At 36.6% G+C, this 22,319-nt stretch overlaps 1 protein-coding gene and 1 long non-coding RNA gene across 4 annotated transcripts; one reads left to right on the top strand and one right to left on the bottom strand.

The window, feature by feature from the left end:
• Positions 1-12,210: 12,210 nt before the first annotated feature.
• On the bottom strand, positions 12,211-12,636 carry LOC138883252 (uncharacterized). Its single transcript, XM_070163932.1, has 2 exons — positions 12,606-12,636; positions 12,211-12,488 (listed from the first exon to the last, which is right to left on the bottom strand). Exons 1-2 carry the CDS (start codon positions 12,634-12,636, stop codon positions 12,211-12,213), a joined length of 309 nt encoding a protein of 102 aa, XP_070020033.1.
• Positions 12,637-16,264: 3,628 nt separating this feature from the next.
• On the top strand, positions 16,265-22,107 carry LOC104248799 (uncharacterized). 3 transcript variants are annotated; one of them, XR_011405255.1, is made up of 9 exons: positions 16,265-16,565; positions 16,721-16,801; positions 16,930-16,992; positions 19,002-19,329; positions 19,421-19,634; positions 20,221-20,461; positions 20,549-20,648; positions 21,352-21,741; positions 21,867-22,107. It is a non-coding gene; the product is annotated as an uncharacterized lncRNA (long non-coding RNA). The 3 variants fall into 3 exon arrangements; XR_716548.2 differs by having other exon boundaries at positions 16,266-16,565; positions 20,369-20,461; XR_011405254.1 differs by having other exon boundaries at positions 16,266-16,565; positions 16,668-16,801; positions 20,369-20,461.
• The last annotated feature ends 212 nt before the right edge of the window (positions 22,108-22,319 follow it).

Raw genomic sequence — 22,319 nt, 5'->3', positions numbered from 1 at the left:
TTTCCAGGCACCCGGCTCCACAAAATGCCTACCCACCTACACAAGCCTACCAAAAGCCACCTGGATCAGGTTTCCGGCCCTGTCAACATGCAAGAATGAAGAGGCTGCTGAAACGAGGAAAAGCTCTCACCCCCATCGGGGTATCTTATGCCAGTCTGTTTGAAAGGCTAAGACATGCTGGCTTGATTGAGCCACTCCCCGCATGTACTCTAAATCCACTTGCAAGGAGCTTTGATCCGGCAGCGCGATGCGCCTACCACTCCAATGTCATAGGGCACAACAGTGAGAGCTGTCATAGTTGGAGAAGGGAAGTAGAGAAAATGATCCGAGAAGGGCGGGTTGTGATTAATAACAGTGACATGGAGCACTCGAACCCCCTCGAGAACTTGCCGACGGAGGTTGATGAGATTGAAGCTGGTAATGGTCTCGGCAGTATTGATGCAAAGCTCAGTGGCTAAAATGCCAATTTTGATAAAGTGGGAGGACGTTTCGTTCCTTGGTCAGCAAGAGAGAAGCTTGTGGTGGCTCATTTTGTTGTCATTTCTGTTGTTCGGATTATTAGGGTTATAAGTCGGATGTTGTCTTGTCCAGTTTGTTTTAGGATTTTGTTCTGGATTGTTTTGTTTGTTTTGTTATTTAAACCATTTCACCGGTAGTCTAATACAAAATCCGGTCTTTTATTATTTCCAGTCATCTTTTTGTTTAGTCCTTTTATCATTTTTGTTCAATGCCGATTCTAGGGACATGACATGCGCACCCAGTTTGGGCCTAGTCTTAAAAGTTAATCATAAAACCCTGGGAAGGTGATCAAAGCATTTAAAGGAAATAAGAACGGTTTGGGATTATTTGGAGCCCGAGTCATGTGGAACTGGGGCAAGTTAAACACAAAGAAAACCGTTAAAGAAAGATTCACCTAAATTGGCATGAGGGTCGTTCATAATAATGAGAATGAGAGTGTCGCCCAACGGTGCTTTAGAAGTGACAAATGAACAAACATATGTTGAATATAATTGTCAAGTCCAGCACAATCGGAAGAGACTATAAATCTATTGTTTAAACGTGTTGTTTGCACTTGGCATGTTTTGAAGACTGGAATGACGAAGACATTTTGTTCTGCTACCTAAACACTTTATCCTTCGTTACCCCTTTTGAGCCTTATTTATTTTTCTTTCATACCCCTCGTTCGGAATCAGTAGCAACTAAAAAAAAATCAACAAAACGACAAAAGAAAAATGAAAAAAGAAGGAAAGAAAAATGATGAAAAAAGAGAAGAAAAAAAAAAGAAAAGGAAAGTCAAATGAAAAAAGAGGAATTGGGAACTACGTTTGACCTGATTCCTCAAAGAGGATACGTAGGCGTTTCACGGCTCGGTCATAATTTTGAAAAATGAAAAAAAGATCAATCAATTAAAAAATCCCCAAGCAAGAAACTGGGGCAGATGTTGCGTTTGTTGTAAATAAATCTAGTTCCGAAGGTTGTAATTAATAACCCGAAATCGATGCATTTTTGAGTCTTTAATACCCTTTCTTTCTAACTCTATCCAAAACCCACATTACGGTCCCAAGAAAGACCTTCTGACCAGTCTTCAAAAGATGCAAAGTCAGACAAATGAGAGTCTTACCGGCGAACATAACATTCTGTTCCACAGCAGAAAGGACTCTAATCTCCAACAGAAAGAGTCATACCGGCGACACTCCAAATCCCCAGCTGGAAAGTAATACAAATGAGAGAGTCTTATCGGTGAAAACCTTCACAGGCACCATAAGGCGATGAAAGCTGAGAGAAAACCAAAATGAGAGAGGCTTGATAGTGAAAAAACCCTTCGGGCACTACAAGTCGAATAAGATTGGGAATCAGATGGGGAATCGTCAAGGGAAGGTCTTGAGAGACGATTGACGGCAGAGGATAGGCCACATACGCATGTCATGGCCATTAGAGTCGGTATCTGCGTTTGATAGATTTTTATTTATAGTTTCTTTTGTTAAAGAGTCATCTTTTCCTTTGTCTTTTATTTTGTTTCTTTTTATTTTTTTCCTTTCATAGGAAAATTCCCTAGTAGAGTCTGTTTGGTCGGAACCAGTGGGAAATGACTTCAAAATAGGCCATCAACTAGTACATCCAAGTGGTACAAGGAACAGGCGCAAAACCCGTGTCAAGAAGGGTATCCCTATCAAGATGAGATTGATAAAAGGGATGGGCCAGTGTCAGCAATTAATATCATCCCCAGCAAGTTTGATAGCATAATGGAACACAAAGCTGGGAAAGGAGAAAGAGGAAACCATCCCCAACAAGAGTGGCATGACCGCTTACCATGTTTTTAAACTAACAAATTTTTCTTTGATTTAGAAACAGGGAAAATGAACGTTATTGATGGCGGAAAGACAGGCCATAAAGAAAATCATCAAACCGGGGCAGAAAATTTTCTCATTGTGAAAATTTTCTCGAAGACAGGCGCCCACCTGAATAACGAGAGGAATACTTTTATGTCTTAGTATAGACAGGCGCCCACCTGAATAACGAGAGGAATACTTTTATGTCTTAGTATAGACAGGCGCCCACCTGAATAACGAGAGGAATACTTTTTGTCTGTGCATTTCATATTTCAGGCACCCACCTGTATAACAAGGGAATACATTTCATGTCTTTACCATTAGGCGCCCACCTGTATAACAAGGGAATACATTCCACGTCTGTTCCAATAGGAGACGCACTTCCTAAGCCTAGCCTTTACCAATAGGAGACGCACTTCCTAAGCCTAGCCTTTACCAATAGGAGACGCACTTCCTAAGTCTAGTTTTGCCAATAGGAGACGCACTTCCTAAGCTTTACCCATAGGAGACGCACTTCCTAAGTTATTTCACCCATATGAGATGCATTTCCTCCTAAGTTTATTTTTACCCATAGGAGATGCATTTCCTCCTAAGTTTGTTTTAGTTTCACCCATAGGAGATGCATTTCCTCCTAAGTTTGTTTTAGTCCACCCATAGGAGATGCATTTCCTCCTAAGTTTGTTTTAGTTTCACCCATAGGAGATGCATTTCCTCCTAAGTTTGTTTTAGTCCACCCATAGGAGATGCATTTCCTCCTAAGTTTGTTTTAGTTTCACCCATAGGAGATGCATTTCCTCCTAAGTTTGTTTTAGTCCACCCATAGGAGATGCATTTCCTCCTAAGTTTGTTTTAGTTCCACCCATAGGAGATGCATTTCCTCCTAAGTTTGTTTTGGTCCACCCATAGGAGATGCATTTCCTCCTAAGTTTGTTTTAGTTTCACCCTTAGGAGATGCATTTCCTCCTAAGTTTGTTTTTACCCATAGGAGATGTATTTCCTCCTAAAGTTTATTTTTACCAATAGGAGACGCACATCCTAAGTTAAGTTTCACCAATAGGAGACGCACATCCTAAGATAAGTTTCACCATTAGGAGACGCACTTCCTAAGTCAATTTCACCAATAGGAGACGCACATCCTAAGTAAGTTCCACCAAGAGGAGACGCACATCCTAAGTTAGTTTCACCAAGAGGAGACGCACTTCCTAAGAAAAGTTTCACCAATAGGAGACGCACGTCCTAAGGAGACGCACTTCCTAAAAATAGTTTCACCAAGAGGAGACGCACATCCTAAGTTAGTTTCACCAAGAGGAGACGCACTTCCTAAGAAAAGTTTCACCAATAGGAGACGCACGTCCTAAGGAGACGCACTTCCTAAAAATAGTTTCACCAAGAGGAGACGCACATCCTAAGTTAGTTTCACCAACAGGAGACGCACATCCTAAGTTAGTTTCACCAACAGGAGACGCACATCCTAAGTTAAGTTTCACCAAGAGGAGACGCACTTCCTAAGTAAGTTTCACCAAGAGGAGACGCACATCCTAAGTCAGTTTCACCAATAGGAGACGCACATCCTAAGAATAGTTTCATCAATAGGAGACGCACTTCCTAAGAATAGTTTCACCAATAGGAGACGCACTTCCTAAGCTAAGTTTCACCAATAGGAGACGCACATCCTAAGGAGACGCACTTCCTAAGAATAGTTTCACCAAGAGGAGACGCACTTCCTAAGAATAGTTTCACCAAGAGGAGACGCACATCCTAAGTTAGTCCTAAGATAAGTTTCACCAAGAGGAGACGCACTTCCTAAGAATAGTTTCACCTATAGGAGACGCACTTCCTAAGAATAGTTTCACCAGTAGGAGACGCACTTCCTAAGCCAAGTTTTACCAATAGGAGACGCACTTCCTAAGAATAGTTTCACCAATAGGAGACGCACTTCCTAAGTTTAGTTGTACCAATAGGAGACGCACTTCCTAAGTTATTTCACCCAATAGGAGACGCACATCCTAAGTTATTTCACCCAATAGGAGACGCACTTCCTAAGTTAGTTTTACCCAATAGGAGACGCACTTCTTAAGAAAAGTTTCACCAATAGGAGACGCACTTCCTAAGTTTATTTCACCAATAGGAGACGCACTTCCTAAGTTTATTTCACCAACAGGAGACGCACTTCCTAAGTATAGTTGTACCCATAGGAGATGCACTTCCTAAGTAAGTTTTACCAATAGGAGATGCACTTCCTAAGTTTAGTTTTTCCCAATAGGAGACGCACTTCCTAAGTTTATTGTACCCAATAGGAGACGCACTTCCTAAGTTCAGTTTTACCATAGGAGACGCACTTCCTAAAGTTCAGTTTTACCATAGGAGACGCACTTCCTAAGTTCAGTTTTACCATAGGAGACGCACTTCCTAAGTTCAGTTCTACCAATAGGAGACGCACTTCCTAAGTTCAGTTTTACCATAGGAGACGCACTTCCCAAGTTCAGTTCTACCAATAGGAGACGCACTTCCTAAGTTTATTGTACCCACAGGAGACGCACTTCCTAAGTTTATTGTACCCAATAGGAGACGCACTTCCTTAAAGTTTAGTTTTGCCCATAGGAGACGCACTTCCTAAGTTTACTTTTATCCCATAGGAGACGCACTTCCTAAATTAAGATTTCACGCATAGGAGACGCATTTCCTAAATTATTTTCATTCATAGGAGACGCACTTCCTAGTTCAAAATCATTAAGGTTTCACCCATAGGAGACGCACTTCCTAAGACTATTTAACCCCTAGGAGACGCACTTCCTAAGTTTAATTTCGTGCATAGGAAACGCACTTCCTGAATTAAGTTTACTTTAGGAGACGCACTTCCTAGTTTGGCTTTTTCAGGTTATACTTTTACTTTAGGAGATGCACTTCCTAGTTTGGCTTTTTCAGGTTATACTTTATTTCAGGAGACGCACTTCCGGAATTGAGATTTCACCCTTAGGAGATGCACTTCGTAGTTTGATTCATTTTGAGTTCGACCATAGGAAACACAATTCCTAGTCTAGTTCTTTGAAGTTTTCACCCTTAGGAGACGCACTTCCTAGTTTAGCTCATTCCGATTCAACCATAGAAGAAGCACTTTCTAGTTTGAGTCATTGAGGTTTTTTTAGCAGACACATTTGCTAGCAAGAGTTTTGGTTTTACTCGTAGGAGATGCACATCCTAGCCTAGTCTTTAGTTTACTCTCATCATTGCATCAGTAGTATAAATAGGTTACAATTTTGCTAACGACTCACAAATCTTCCCAGTGCAAACTGGGTTAGGAAATTCTCGTTTGTTTTGTTTGTTTTGGTTGTAGGATCCCACCTGGAGAATAGAGGTTGTTAAATTCAAGATGATGAAGCCAGGCGCCTGCCCATAATAACAGAAGAATACATTCCAGTCTTTACTTTTCAAGTGTTGAAGTTGGGAGCCCGCCCAGATAACAGAGGCATACATTTCAGTCTTTAATTTTCAAGTAGTGAAGTTGGGAGTCCGCCCAGATAACAGAGGCATACATTCCAGTCTTTACTTTTCAAGTGTTGAAGTTGGGAGCCCGCCCAGATAACAGAGGCATACATTCCAGTCTTTACTTTTCAAGTGTTGAAGTTGGGAGCCCGCCCATAATAACAGAGGCATACATTTCAAGATCAAGTCAGAAGACAATAAAACAGAGGGTTACAACAAGAATCTCCAACAGGAAACAATAAAATCTCAGCACCGGAAACAGAAGGTTGCAACAAGAGGTCCCAGCACAAATTCAGGCGCATGACTCAAAAGGAAGAAAAGACGCGTCTTGAAAGAAGCAGCTGGTGAACATTAAATCATGCCCAGCATAACAAGTCTGATGAAGAGAGCCGTACCCACCAGAGGAACCGCCAAAAAGCTTGATGAAGAAAGCCATGTCCCTAGCGGACCGAGCAAAATGATGAAAACTGGTATTCAGAAAAGCAAAAGGCCAGTATCACGCCCAAATTCAAGAAAGAAAAGCACCGGAGGAAACACAAGCCGACAAGAAAGCAAGGCAACAAGAACAAATTTTAGTCTAGCCTAGCTTCTTGTTTTCTTTTAAGCACGGTGTAACAAGGAGATCGGTAAGCAGTGATAACAGCATGCAACAACAGTAACATTGCAGTCCCACGGTAGTCCCAGCTACCAAAGCTTCCCGAACTACATTGACCTGATTCCTGTTTAGCCCAGGATATGTAGGAAACCTTTGAAGCAAAGGTTCGGTCAAATCTTTTTCAAAATAAAAAAATAAAAAAAAATGCTTCACACGGAGTACTCGGATGGGCAAAAATCGCTCGCTTTATCTTTGCACGAAAACCATTCGTGTCTTCGGGCAAAGAGGGCAGCTGTAAGCACGTGATTTTTGCCCTATATGAGAATTACTCCCAAAAAATTCAAAAATAAAATAATTTTTCTTGGTGTGCAATTTTTGTGATATTTTGTGTAACTATTTGTATGTTTGTCTATGCATGTTTATTTGTTAAATTAATAAAAAATACAAAAATAGGCATCTTTTGCATTTTTAGCATTTAATGTCCAAATGAACAATTTTATGCTTAATTATTACTTAATTGTGCGTTAATTGTTATTGGAAGTTAATTTGCGCTTTTATAACTTAATTTAGTTCTTAATAATAATTTAAGTACTTTTATAATTTAGTTTTAGAAAAAATAAAAGAAGAAAAGAGAACAAAAATACAAAGAAAAATCGGATTGGGCCACTTCTTCAATTTCAAACCACAGGCCCAAATAATTGCCCAACTTTCCCCATGACCCGGTCCGTTTCAAACCGGGTCGATCCGGTCCGCTCCATTAACCCAACACCCCTTCTTCATTTTTGTCCAACACAAAACAAAACCAAAAAAATAAAAAATAAAAAGTGAATTATCACTATTAATAGTTTTATTTTTTGTTTTTTTATATATAAAAAAATCCGAAAATATTTTATTTTATTTATTATTTTTATTTTAAAAAATATATATATATAGTAATTTCGGAAATGATTTTAAAAAAATAAAAAATAAAAAAATAAAAAAAAGTAAAAGAATGTAGAAAATTTAAAAAAAGTAAAAAGTTTTAAAAAATTTAAAAGTAAAATAAGGTTGGAATTAAAAAATAAATATAAAGGTATCTGAAAATTTAAAAAATTTAAAGTAATTGAAAGTAGCATTTTTAAAAGAAAAAGAAAAGATAGTGGTTTGTTTTTTAAAGAAAAGTTAAATAAAGTGAGATTCTCTTTTAAAAAAATAAAAAGTGGAATTTTAAATAAGATAAAGTAATTAAAGTTGGAATTTTAAAAATAAAAGTAAATAAAGGTGGGATTTCTTTTTCTAAAAAAATAAAAGCAATTTGTAAGTGGGATTTCTTTTAATTAAAAAAATAATAAAATAATAAAAAAACAAATCTGAAAATTTCGAAAATTTTGCTATAAATAGAAGAGAAAATTTAGGAAGAAGGGGTGGAAAAAAAAGAGGAAAAACTAGATAGAGAGAAGAAAAAAAGAGGGGGCGGAGTGAGAAGTATACACCCGATATACATTCTGGATACACTGAATATACAGGGGCAGAATTCATTTTGGAGAGTTTTGAAGTTGAAAAAGAATAGTTACTGTTTCATTGCCTCGCTTAAGATCTGAAATAGTCAGAACCTTCCGCACTATTTGTCTTCTCCATTTTTACTAGTTTTCTCCGTGTTGCTGGGATTTCTGGACTGAGGTATTAAAACTACTGTGTTGGGCTTTCTGCTGCTGTATGTTGCTGTGTTACATACTACTTTGCTGATCTTCTTCTTCTTGTACTGTCATTTCCAGGTACACATTTGTACACTCTCGGCTTGAAGCGAAATGAAATATTAATCAGGCTTTGTTCCTGTTGAATCCCTCCTGTTTAGATTTGTGTTTGAATATAATTTTCCTTTCTTTGTATAAAAATGTAGTCGATTAATTAATGAGTAATGGGCTTGCATATGTATAACTTCTTCATCTAATAATTTTAGTTTAAATTAATCAAATACTAGTTAATTTGTTTTTGATATTATGGTGTGTCAATCTCATGTTCCAGTATTATTGAATAATAGAATATAGAATGAAAGCAATTTTTCTTTGTACAAACTTGATCGCAATTTTCCATTCACATTAGCCGTAAACTAATAACTAATAAGTTATTTTTTTTTTCAGCAGGTAATTAATTGAGAAATTTTCTTTTATTTTTAGAGACAAACTTAATAGAAGAAATGTAGTCACTATTGGTTTATCTTTAAAAATAAGAATGAGATGAGCCTCGCCAAATAAAAAATACAAAATTGCGGGGCCCTCGGTAAATATTTGCTTTATATTGCTTAGACTTCGGGATGGACCGTTTAGCAAAATTCCACGGCCCTACCCAAAGTAGATAAGACGCTAGTTGCTTTAGGCGCGCCTTTAATAATTTATTTTCCTTAACTCGGGTGCACATTTATGTGACCCAAATCCAAATCTCAACCGAGTCGAGATATGCCAAACAACTACGGGTGCATTGATGTAACGTGGTTCGAGATATGTTTCCACGACGTTGCAATTCTCGTAAAATAATAACAATAAGTAAGAAAGCGGTAAAAAGATAAAATTTTGCACATAAGTTCATATTTGTATAAAATCAGATAATCAAGCCGAATATAACAGTTGAGCGACCGTGCTAGAACCACGGAACTCGGGAATGCCTAACACCTTCTCCCGGGTTAACAGAATTCCTTATCCGGATTTCTGGTGCGCAGACTGTAATATGGAGTCATTCTTTTCCTCGATTCGGGATTAAAATTGGTGACTTGGGACACCCTAAATCTCCCAAGTGGCGACTCTGAAATAAATAAACGAATCCCGTTTCGATTGTCCTTTAATTGGAAAAAACTCCCTTGTACCCTCGCGGGTATGTAAAAAGGAGGTGTGACACTTGCTATCTCAATTCCCAAAAAAAAATCATCTCCCCTAAGTCTTTGATCTTAAAGTTGCTTTGAAATACAGACTTTGCTTCTGAAATTAGGCAATGATCATTCCCAATTATGAGAAGATCATCCACATATACTAGAATGATCACTAGACTAATCCCTTGCCTTTTCGTAAACAAGGAATAATCAAATCGACTCTGCACAAATCTTGAATTGATCAAGGCCTCAGTCAGCTTCAAATTCCACAGTCTAGAAGCTTGCTTCAATCTATAGAGGGATTTATGCAGCCTATATACTTTCTCCCCCTGGTTGTGAAATCCCTAGGGAAAGCACATATACACTTCTTCAGTGAGGTTGCCCTGAAGGAAGGCATTGTATATGTCCATCTGATGCAAGTTCCAATTGTGTGCTGCTGCTAGGGCAACAACCACTCTGACTGTCACCATTTTGACTACAGGAGAAAAGGTCTCCTGGTAGTCGAGGCCTTCAATCTGATTATACCCTTTCGCAACCAAACGAGCTTTGTATCTTTAAACTTCCCCGTTTGTTCTATATTTTATTTTGAATACCCATTTGCAACCAGTGGGAACTTTCCCTGTTGGCAAATCTACCAAGGACCAGGTCTCATTCTCTTTGAGGGCATTTAACTCTTGTGTCATAGTTTCTACCCATTTAGGATCTGCTGCTGCTTCTTCATAGCTGCTAGGTTCCTTCAAGCTAGTTATCTTGGAAAGATAAGCTTTGTACTTGACCTAAATCCTATTATGACTCAGAAAATCTTGCATGGGATACTTGCAAGATGTCTGTGAAGTTGAGCTTGCCAATGAACCATTGCACACATAGTCCTGCATCCAGGCAGTTTCTTTCACAGTCCTGCTAGATTTTCTAGGCCGGTTGTCCGAGTGTGAATGATGGACTGCTTTTGAGAATATTCCTTCTAGCTGTTATGGTTGTTGTATGTCTTCAAAAACTGGTGAAGGCAGCAAAGATGGTGATTCTGCAGCAGGTACTAGCTCATGTTGTAATGCATCTGTAGAAGAAGGACTTGCTGCTTCATGTGGAGGATTTGCATCTGTAGATGAAAGAGAGGGTGGTGTTGTGTCATTGCTAGTAACTGATTCTATGACTCCGTTGGGAAAAACCTACAACTTTAGTTCCTTTAAAAGCTAGAAAGGAAATATGTTCTCCATGAACTTTACATCCCTACTGACAAAAAATGAGTTAGTCAAGAGATTATACAGTCTATATCCTTTTTGAGATGAAGAATATCTCATATGAATAACTCAAATGGCTCTTGCTCCAAACTTATCTCCCCCTACTAGAATTTTGGCAAAGCACAGACATCCTATGATCCTCATATGCTGTAAGAAAGGTGCTCTTCCATACATCATCTCAAATGAGGACTTCCCGGATAGCACTGACAGGGGAAGTCTATTAATGATATAAACGGTCGCATGCACACATTCACCCCAAAACCTGAGAGGCAAATGACCTTGCAGTCTAATTGCCCTAGCCACCTCCAATATATGTCTATGTTTTCTTTCCACTACCCCATTCTGTTGTGGGGTATGGACACAAGAAATTTAATGAATCATTCCATACAATTTGAACAAACTGCTGCATTCAGAATTGAAAAATTCAGTCCCATTATCACTTCTCAAAATTCTGACTGTTCCTCCAAATTGAGTTTTTATTATATCAAAAAACTATTTCAAGCATACAATCACATCACTCTTAAGTCTCAACAAGTAAACCCATATCATTCTAGTATAATCATCTACTATAGTAAGAAAGGATTTGTATCCATTGTGACATGCTACTCTATATGGACCCCATACATCTACATGAATCAGCTCAAAAAGTTTATTTGATCTACTTGTACTCTTTGGAAATGGTAATCTTCCTTGTCTAGCTAGAGGGCATATTGTGCAATCTCTTATTCTATCATTGTTAACCTTGAACTTTATGTTTGGGATTTGTTTAACCACTTTATCAGGGGCATGTCCAAGTCTCCCATGCCAGACCCCTAGATCCTCTTCAACTTTTGGAATGATCATGTGTTTGCATAGTTGCAGTCTTGGCTTTGTCCTGCTGATGCTGCAGATTATACAATCCTTCAAGCTCTTTACCAATCCCCTTTGCTTTCTCATTGTGAAGGTCCTGCATGATCCAAAAGTCACGATAGAAGGATAAAAACAATGTAAGTCCCTTGTAAGCTTAGAGACTGACCACAAATTGTATTTAAAATCTGGAATGTATAGTACATTCCTAATAACACCACATTCACCGATTCTACTTTCTTCAGTACAAGTAATATCTAGTGAGGTACCATCAGGTAAATGAACCTTAGATCCAGACTTTAGGCTATTAGTATTAATCTTGTCAAGCAATTCTCTAGTGTGAACTATGTGATTGGTTGCACCAGAATCTACTATCCAATTTTCATTTTTTGTTTTGTCAGCTAATGTAGTGGCCTTAGTCATACCTACAAAATGCTTTGAATTGTCACTTGTGTCTTTGCTGAGCAATTTTAAAATTTGATCATATTGTTCCTGAGTAAACATGATTGGCTGAGGCAGTGCAGGTGTTGGATTTCCAACTGGTGAGTTCAGCATCTGCTGCCCTTCCTAAGATACTACATTTGTTGCTGCCTTTCCCATGTACTGCTGTCCTTCATTTGCTGCTACCTTTCCCATGTACTGCTGTCCTTCATGTGTTGTAATGTTAACCATTGGTCTTTTTAGAAAACTGTTGGCTTTCCTCCTCATTTTGAAATCATTTGGATAGCCATGTATTTTGTAACATGTTTCTCTTGTGTGACCTTTATAGTTACAGTAGTCACAAAACAGATTGTTTCTTCTAGGCTTATAAGTGTTTCTTGTACTCATGCCTCCTTTGTTAGTGAACAATGTTGTACTGTCCCCCATATCTAATGCCTATGTAGATTTTCCCAGATTTCTCTGACTTTCTTCAGAAACAACCATGGAATAGGCCTTGTTGACGGAAGGTATTGGACTCATCATCAAAATTTGACTCCTATGCTGTGCATATGTCTCATTTAGGCCCATCAGAAATTGTAGCAACCTCTTATATTCAAAGTGCTCTGGATAGATCTTAGATTCTGGACAATCACATCCGGGACATGGCATCAAGGCATCATATTCTTCCCATAAATCTGTCAACCGTGAGAAATAGGCTGGCACAGTAGAAATTCCTTGCAATAAAGTTGCAATTTCTTTATGTAGAAAAAAAATGCGAGATCCATCCACTTTATCATATTTATCCTTCAAATCTGTTCAAACTTTATGTGCACTTGATTTGTACACAATACCATTGACCAATTCCTTGCTCACAACATTCATGATCCAAGATAAAACTATTGCATTTGTCGCGCCCCCTTTTTTTCTTATGAAAGTGGGTTTCAACATTCACAGGGTGTAATGACTCATTTCCTTTTGGGAATTGGGTATTTGAAGAGTCGTCACCTAACAGATTATGGTGCGTTAGGGCACCTAGAGTGATTAACTCTTAGGTTGGTTTGCATTACCAGAGATTAAGGTAAGGGCTCGAAATAACCTTGAGGGGAAGGTGTTAGGCACCCCTCTTGGTCCACAACTGTGGGTCCCGGCCGAACTTATATTCACAAATTAGTCCATATAAATAGTTGAATTAAATAAGTTGCAAGTAAAGCACGTGGAATAATTCAAGTAGTAAGATAAAGGTTTGAACACGTTGTAAAACAAAGATTTCAATAAAGAAAGGATTTAGTAAAGAGGGGTCCTAGGTTGGTTATCCTATAGGGTCACCCCACGCAATGTCCGGTAAACACTGCTCAATGAGGGGCTACACGTGACATTAATGCGTAGGCATCATATCCCATGTCTACCCTTTCCATCCCCTTATTGGTCATACAAATCGAGTGTTTGGTCAATGATTCCTATTACGCGCTACTACCCGTCCCTTCTTAATGGTCCTGGAAGGAGTTAGGACCTCTACCTATATGTAGTTCTAGACGTACTCCTAAGGTTTTAAAAGGCGAAAATTCTAAGGTGACAGTCAAAACATTTAGGACTTTCACATAATGGGAGCAATTAAGAGGCTCAGAGTTTCCTCCTCAAACAAACACACAAGCAGCACGACTCAAACACAGTTGAGGCCTTTTATTAGGCAATGTCCTAAAGCAGGTCTAAGTGAATATGCAGAAACAAACAAAACTCTTTATACCCAGAAGTTGTACCCTAGTAGTTGCCTAGGGACTCTTTTAAAAGCCTGTTAGAACCAGAAATGTTAAGCGACAGAGATAGTCTCAGAGAAATGCAATTTTTGAAAACTCCCTAAAGACTTGCCTATATGCAGAATACTGGTGTCTGTATTAATGCAGAAACAAACAGATTTTGAAATAAACTCCTTGAATACCTATAGACATGATATCTAATGAGATTGCGGTAGTTTGAAAGAACTTGTTTCAGAAAACGCTTAATACTTAACAAGACCAGTTTAAAAATGAACTAGGCGTAATGAAGTTGATTTATTAGACTAAATTAAATTATCAAACAATATTGCGAGTAGAAATCCCTATAGGCATGATATCTAGGTGGATTACTGATTTTAATTGATTTGCAGCAACATACAGAAATACTCATTATAACATGAATTGGAATTGAATCCTATAGACATGGCATCTATTATTGAACTGATTTTAAGACATGATTGTTCGGAACCTATAAACATGGTTTCTAACATGTCATAATGCAAAACTTTATAGACATGGTTTCTACTTGATGAGCAAACAAACTTAGAAGTGAAATCCTATGGACATGATTTCTATTAGCGAAGCAATCAGATTAAAGAGCAAACCTATGAGCATGTTTTCTATTTAGGCAAAGCAATAAGATTAAAAAGTGAAACCTTATGAGCATGTTTTCTATTGAGTAAAGTAGACAGACTTTAAAAGTAAGATTCTAAGAGCAGAATTTTTACCCGTATTACCCCATAAAGTATACATCTACCCATCCCTTTTACTAAATACCCCAAATATCTGTTTATAAATTATTACAAGCCAATGAATAAATTACATAAGTACAAATAGAAAATCAAGACGCTATTCTATAGGGAGCCTTCAAGTAGGCCCAAGTTTTCCAAAGCCTCCAATGGTCTCATAAGCCTCAGTTCCATAGACAAATCAGAGTCTAGGTGCATCAGAGTTCTCTAAGGGTCTCAAGGACCCCGGGCAATGCTTACACCTAGACTTAATAACCAAAGAATTGAACAAGTGCAATGTGGAAAGGCCAACCTGAGTATGCCAGAGTTCATAGGGCTCTCAAAAGGATCCTAAGGCAGTACACATACTAGAGGGGGCAGAACTTATTGACTAAGAGTAAAGTGAAAGTGAAGGACACAAGTTAAAAAAGGTTCAGTAAAAGACTGTATTAGAAAGTCTGTCTTGAAAGTAATTTAGTAAAGTAATGAAGATTGTTTGGAAAAGAGATTGGAGCAGTCAACAAAGTTCAAACCCCTTAGGATAGGATCATACACAACTAGCTCACAGAACCAAGTGAATTCAGTAGTCATACAGGGGTCAAGAGTTTTAGGACACGTAGAACATTTGGCTGCAAACACATAATCCTGCAAAGGTTTTAGGACTGGTTTAGACATGCTAAAAAACAACTAACACTGGCATAGTCACATAACCAGTCATGAAGAACACAAACACATAGAGGGGTGATAGGGATTTGGGATCCATGGGATATAAAATGGTAAGTACCAACAAGTAAGAGATAAATGGTAAGGCATTCTCAGAAACACACATAAGGGGAATGTACTAATCTAAAGGAAGGGGAAGACATAATAACATGCTGATAATGTAACTCTTAACTACAAATTTCACAACAGAACCACAAATAGAAGCAAACCAGAAACAAGAGAAACTGAAACAATAGGAGAAGCATATTGTTGTTGGAATTTTAAATTGAAACTAGGACATACCAGTGAAGAGGAGAGTAAGCAGAATGAAAGAACAAGAGAGCACAAATAGTTAGCCTTAGCTTACAGCCGGCTAACAGTAGCAAATAACACAAGAGAGAGAGCAGAGATTTTTAGTAAGAGAGAGAGTTTTTGAAACCAAGTGTTCGTCTTGTGTTAATGAAAAACTGGAGTTTTTATAGTTGAAAACAGGTAGTAAAATAAGGTAAGAATCATAGTAGCATGGTAATTAAGGAACTCAAAATTAGTTAGTCGGAAAATTAAGGCCAGTACTCCCTTAAGTTGGGAATTAATTTAAACGATAAGAACCAGTAGCATATAAGGCAAGAGAAAATCAGTACATGACTAGTAAGGAAAGAGTCAAGGTTCAGTAAGCATGGGGTGGCCAATTAGGACTAGGTTCATCAAATTCCAATTAAGGAAATGATTCAGTCAGAATAAAATACCACAGCAAATAAGGCAGGGAATCAGTCAATTTAAACAAACGAGGTAAAATTTTAGGGTTTCAAAAGAAATCTTTCAATCAAACCATCAGTTAAGGAAATCAGAATCAATCAAGAGGAGTCATGATTCTATACCTCAACATATAAATAGAGAAGGACAAACAGACGTAGCAAACAGGCAAGGTCAACAATATTGACAGAAAGAGGCAAGAGATGAACAAATCAAGATGAATATAATTACACAAAGGTGATACAAGTAGACTAAGGACTCAATAAAACCCATTCGAAGCATGGTAACCAACAGAAACTTAACAAAAGTCGATTAGTCATGCTAACACACAGAATCAAAACAAAGAAGATCTAAAAAATTAGGGCTTTTAACATAGGCGAGTCACTACAAAAAAAAACGCTAAATTTGCGGAGGTTTTATTGTGGAGGTTACTATAACCTCCACAATATATATCAAATTATGGGGGTTTACTTACCCCGCAAATATATTAAATTTACGGCAGTCGGTAACCTCCGCAGTCCTTAAAAAAATAGCGCCCCACTTATATGCCCAATGTTTCCCTCATTTTTTTACCCTTTCCCTCTCTTTTTTCCCAAACCCCTTTTTCATTTTCAGAAACCCATCTCTCTCGCTTAATCAAAACCCATTTTTCCTATTCACTTAATCTCTTTATTTCCTCCGATTTCAAGCCCATTTCTTCTTCATTTCCTCCAATTTCAAGCCCGTGTAGCTCTCTGCTTTTCTTCAGCAAAGCAAAATTTCAAATACAATAGCTCTCTGCTTTTCTTCAGTGCCTCCTCTGTTGCAACATGAAAGATATATGAAAGAAAACTTCAGATCTATCAATCAATTGGATGTAAGTTTATTTGATTTTGCTCTTTCATTCTTTGATTTTGCTTTTTTGTCTTTCTTTCTTCATGCATGTGGGTTTTAAGTTTATTTTCTCTGTAATTTGTAGAATCGGTGTATTTTGAAGAGATTAACTAGAATCAGTGTATTTTGAATCGACAGAAATTTGGTAGTATCGGCTGAAATTTGGTAGAATCAGTGTATTTTGAAGAAGGATATAATACTTTTTGTTGAAATCGAGATGTAAGTCCTCTTTCTCCTTTTGCATTAGGTATTAAAGGTTCTAAAATTTAGATTTTTGTGTATTTTGTAGGTTAATTTCTGTGATTTGGGTCTTAATTAAAATATTTCCTTTTGTATGTGTATTTTAGATCTCCTGGGGACCTTCAGAGAAGACGCAATTGTCGCCGGCAACTTTTCCAATCAGTCTCAAGGTACTTTTTTGTTTTTCTATTTAATAATATTGGAGCAGACATAGGTTAGGAGCACATGTTATACCGAGATGTTATTCTGAAGTGGATCGACTAGTTCATCTACGTTAGAATCGTCGTATAGTTCTTCTGCAGTTTCAATTATGTTGGAATCCTGGACCTGTCATAAGTTTGAGAAAAACTTCATGTGATGGAAATTAAATTATAGTATGTTCATATGAAATATGAAATTTGGAATTTTTATAGTTTTATTATCATGTATTCTTTCATATGTTTGTATTCATTCTATGCGTGTTCTGCTTTTTGGCTGATCTTTGTTCAATAATTTTGATAGTCAAGTTTGGAGTTCAACTTCATAAAAGTGTCTGGTAATTAAACTAAGTAATGAATTGTTGAATAAGCTAAAATCGGAATTGATGCTAAGAGTCATTTATATAATTGGTAGAAATTGAAAGGAGCATACCATGAAATAAACTTCCAAACATAAAAGGTCAAAAAGAAACAAGCTTTAAGTTTCACCGGATAGAAATAGATTTACATGCATACACAATCTTCAGCTAGCCTCCAATGAAAATTCATCAGTCAAAAATGAAGAAAAGTCCTAGACCTGGAATTATACTGAGCAAACTTAATTAATGTGTCTGTCTTGTTTCCAGATCAAGAATTTGAGATTCTTTGTTGTGATATTGAGTCCCTAGTTAGTTTGCTCACCTTTTATCTCTATGGTGAAAATACTAGTCTTTCTCTCCATTGCTATTTCTGTTCTAAGTTAAATAACTTAAACATAGAAATGATATGGCTTATCTCATACCCAATAGCAGTTTTCTTCTTTCATAAATTTAATTCAAGCTGTAATTCCTTTTATTTTTCTAAGCCCAATGTAAGATTTTTCCTTTTTTTCCCCTGGATGTAGATTTTGCCAAGTTGTATGCTTTTATGTTCCCTTTATTTGTCAGTATTTCATTTCAATTTGGTCTGCAATCTGTGGTTGAGTCTTACTTCTTTCAGAATCTTTTGTCCACTGATCTTCTTGAGGGTCTTTATTTTAAGGAATATATCCAGAATTTCTGAATTGACTTCTCATCAATGTCACCTGTTACTTATAAAAATTCATCATATGATGATCGTCTGCGCATTTGTTTCAAGAAGTATCTTAGCCTTATCGAATTATTATATGTGAATTTAGATGTTAGCGAGGATCTTGTGCTATACTTATTTCTTGTCCTCTTTTATGAATTCCAAATCTCATGTGGTGAAACTTTTAAGGAGTTGTAATTTTTTTAAAGATGGTGTTGCTAAACTTAGGATTTTCTCCTCTGGTGAATTCGTATTCTCCTGCAATTGTACCCCTGGCTGCCCTGAAGGTTTTTACTTATATAGTCGCCAATATTTTTTGTTTCTTCTTAAGAAATATGTTTGTGTTAAATGCATGTTCTTGATTCTACTATGGGCTTACGATGGAATGTTGTTTCTGTGTTTTTTGAATTGACGCGTTGCTGTTTTTTTTAAAAATAATATGATAATTTTCTTGAGTGTGGGATGTTCTTTGTGATATACAGTTCCATAATTATTATTTCATTCTGATCGATCAGTGATGGTTAGCTTGGGCGTTAATGGTATTTTATATTTAGAATACCTGCCTACAATGTTGTACGTTTGATATGTGACTCTTCTGAAGATGATTTGGTTGGTAAAAGTGTGATCTTTGATAATGAATTCTGTTTATATGACTTTGAAGTGATGTTTATTACCTTAACGTGCAATTTTAGTATTTCTGGTTGATATTATATTCTATTTAGGTGGCAATAATCTCATAAAACCAAATAGTAGCCAAGGGTTCATAAAAAGAACTAGGTCTTTCTGTTTAGATAACAATTGTCACATATATATAGTATTGCATCATAATTGCCTCAATTATGCGAAATGAAAATTTAGTGTCAAGTACTTTGTTATCCTTTGCTTGTTCAATTCCTATGTATAGGTGCTATCTCATACTGTTTTTATATTTTAAGATTCTCAAGGAGCTAGCAAGATACTTAAAGTGAAGAAAAGGGACATGTTAAATTTATCTAATGGAGAACGCATTGTGGTTGATTTTGATGACATGGATTCTCCCATTGGTGAAGGACAAGGCGTTCTTGTAGGCTTTTGCGGAATTTTAGCAACCGACTGCTCCATTTTTCTAATTCACTTTGAGAAATGACCAGATTTACCCGTGACAATCTTCAACTGTTGCTATGATCGATTTATAAAGGTATTACTGAGGCATACAATATCTCTGTTTTATGGTCGGATTTACCTGTGACAATCTTCAAGTGTTGCTATGATCGATTTATAAAGGTATTACTAAGGCATACAATATCTCTGTTTTATGTCATTGAATTGTATATTTGCATGTAATAATTATCTAACCATTGGTTTATTCTTGAAGCCTCGATTTTATTTTAGGACAACAGAGTCAAATGCAAGACGATATGTTTACAATTCTATGTGTAAGAAGTGGGGCGCAAAAAGGCTAAAGTTGTTTGATAAGGTCTATGATCCACTTAAGAGCAGAGTTGAGATAATGGATGGTGTTCCACTGGGGATTCCACCGGATCAATGGGTCTCTTATGTTGATTACCGTTTTAAAGGAAAAAACACAGGTATTTATTTCAATCCTTCAATTATATGTGTAATTATATGGCTTCACTTTAACCAATCTTCATCCCTGTTAATGTTTTCAAACTTTTCCAACAACATCGACTTGACTTAGACTTAACCTTCAGATTCGAAATTTGAGATCACTTCTTCAAACTTGCCTCTTTTTGCTTGAGCTTATAAATATCAATATCAACCACAACCATTTAAGAAAATCTTTGACAGATCCTTTTTGGTTTAATCTACACACTTATTGTTAAATTTTGGCTTATTTTCTTGCTATTACTGGTGGAAGTTTGGGATTTGTTCTTGGAAGGCAATCTTCTGGCTTATAATATAATGTGTTTTTGTCACTTTACTGTAGCATTGAGACAAAGTGACCTCTATCTTTAGTTTACCACTTTACTATTTTTCTTCTAAGCTTGAGGAAAGGACAAGAAAGACAAGAGCTTTTGCTGATTTAAGTCCCAATGAAATCTTTCAAAATTCTACTCAATGATGAAATAATAGACTTGTGTTCTTTCTCCTCTTTAGTCATTATTGGGTTGTAAGAAGATGCCCTTTTGTATATTTGTTCCATTCTACCTGCAGATACAAAGGTAAAACTGGATCAATTGCTACATAATGCAAAAAATGACCCCCCCTTCTGTGTCCTTGCATGTGCATGCAGGTAAAGCAAACACTAAGATTCAGATATATATTTCTAACATGTAATTTTTTTTTGGTATCTTCTTGTAAGGAAACTTGTAAAAGAAATGCTGAAATTCGGAAGAAACAAACTGTTTCACATATCGGTGGCTCCAAACCTAACTCCAGAAGAAGGGCTGAAATGGTAATAATTCATTTTGGATACTTTAATTAAGCTAGCAACTATTCCTAGTTAGTTAAGTTAATGCGAATTTGACCTTTTCATTTATAGATGGCTGAGACTAGACAAAAGCCTGGACGAGGATAGCTTTATCTCGCTACACATAGGAATGAAGATGGATCATATGTTAATGAGGCGGCAAAAGAGATGTGTAAGACACCCCGAAATTTTCTATATCATTAATTGAATTTGCCAGTTTAGCTTCAGTGAGAATGTGAATCAATGGCACAAAAAGTCTATGAAAATGGCATACTGAGGGTTAGTAATGCCGGTATCTTCCATAAGTTTGGGGCTAAAACTTAATTATTTTCTTAAAGCTATAAAATTTGATCAGTGTACAGAAGTTAAACTCTCTGCAGAAAGCTACCAGCTTTATATAGCACGAGAAATAATATATTTTAACTATGTCTGCAACTCGCTCCTACATTCTAAGTTTGAACAGACCTCATAAGATCACACCATCATCAGATTCTCGTCTCAGAAGTTGTGAAGTAGCTTTCTCTTAGCACAAAACACTAGTCCACTATGTAAAGTCATCTCAAATGAAACTCTTCCCAAGTAGACTAACATATTCCTCTGATGTTCTAACTAATGTTTCTTTTTCATTTTACTAGATGATTAAATTTTTCCTATTAGAAATTAAATAGTTGAAGATTTTTTCAAATTCTCAGTTCTTTTCACAATGAATATATTTTTAAAGAGTTAAGTTTTATTGTGTCAAAAAAAAATATTAACTGTCAGCCACTATGAACTAGAGAGAATGTGGATAGTTTGTTGGTGAAATTACACTAATTTTAACTTGTCAATCAATGATTGAAGTAAAAACACTGACTTTTGGTGTGTAATGTATTTAGGAAAAAATTGAACTAGAATTGAACCAAAGCACCATGGATGAGTATGAAATTTCGCCAAATGATGATGTTGGTAAGGTGTTGGGAAAAGAGCACTCTGGAAGGGTAAGGTGCTTAGGATTAGGAGTTGTTCCTGGCAGAGCTTTTAGACAAACAAGACCTCGTTATAGTGATTTGAATGCTTCAAGTTATAATAATGGTTCGTGTTCTTCCTAATGCCAAGAGAAGTACAATCAAATGTTGAATGCCCACAATCAAAGCCAAGAGAACTACAAAGAAATGATGAATGTTAACACTCAAATGATGAATGCTTTTAAGGCATATATGATAATGAAAGAAGGGAAGATACCTGAAGAATTTGCAGGGATATTTGTTTCTCCTCCTCGTTCAACGGTAAGAATAGTTCATAACTTTCTTATTTAATTTTGTAAAGTATGATTAATCAGTCCAAGTATTATTAGTTAGGATATTGTTGAGGTACTTTTTGTTAATTATATTTTATTTTGATTGTTTTGTAGCCAAGTGATGCGGCTAGCGGACCCATTGTACCCGTTGATATAAGATCATCCAGTGAAAGTAATCCTAACAACAACCATTGAAGTTGCTTTCAAATGGAAGTTGCTTTCAAATGTATTAGATAATTAAGTATCACACTTGATTGAATGGTCATAGTAGATCTTTTGTCCATAATGGTTGGACGGGATGTTCTGTTTAATGTTAGTTTTAAGGCTAATTATAATATTGATGTTTTGTGTTTAATGGTGTGAGTAGTTGTGTTTAAAATAAATTTTTAAGACTAATGATAATTTACTTTAATATGGAATCACTATATTTCCCCCTTACAATAAAGCAAAGATCATTTTATCTTTTTAGTATTCCAGTAGTTGGGAAACTTGCCTTTATTAATTGTTAAAAGAAAATTATAATTGAAAATGTAATAGTTATGTAGTAACATTGCAGAACAAAATTGA

The sequence above is a fragment of the Nicotiana sylvestris genome, chromosome 2, assembly GCF_000393655.2.
Source record: "Nicotiana sylvestris chromosome 2, ASM39365v2, whole genome shotgun sequence".
In the NCBI taxonomy this organism is placed as follows: domain Eukaryota; kingdom Viridiplantae; phylum Streptophyta; class Magnoliopsida; order Solanales; family Solanaceae; genus Nicotiana; species Nicotiana sylvestris.
Note: the sequence above shows the minus strand (reverse complement) of the source record. Positions and strands in the feature narration are given on the sequence as shown.

Excerpts from the sequence above, each read along its gene's own strand:
- LOC138883252 (XM_070163932.1), bottom strand. The coding sequence starts at position 12,636 with ATGAATGTTGTGAGCAAGGAATTGGTCAATG. Across the intron at positions 12,489-12,605 it reads GAGCAAGGAATTGGTCAATG|GAATTTCTACTGTGCCAGCC; the intron begins GTATTGTGTACA and ends CTTTATTGCAAG.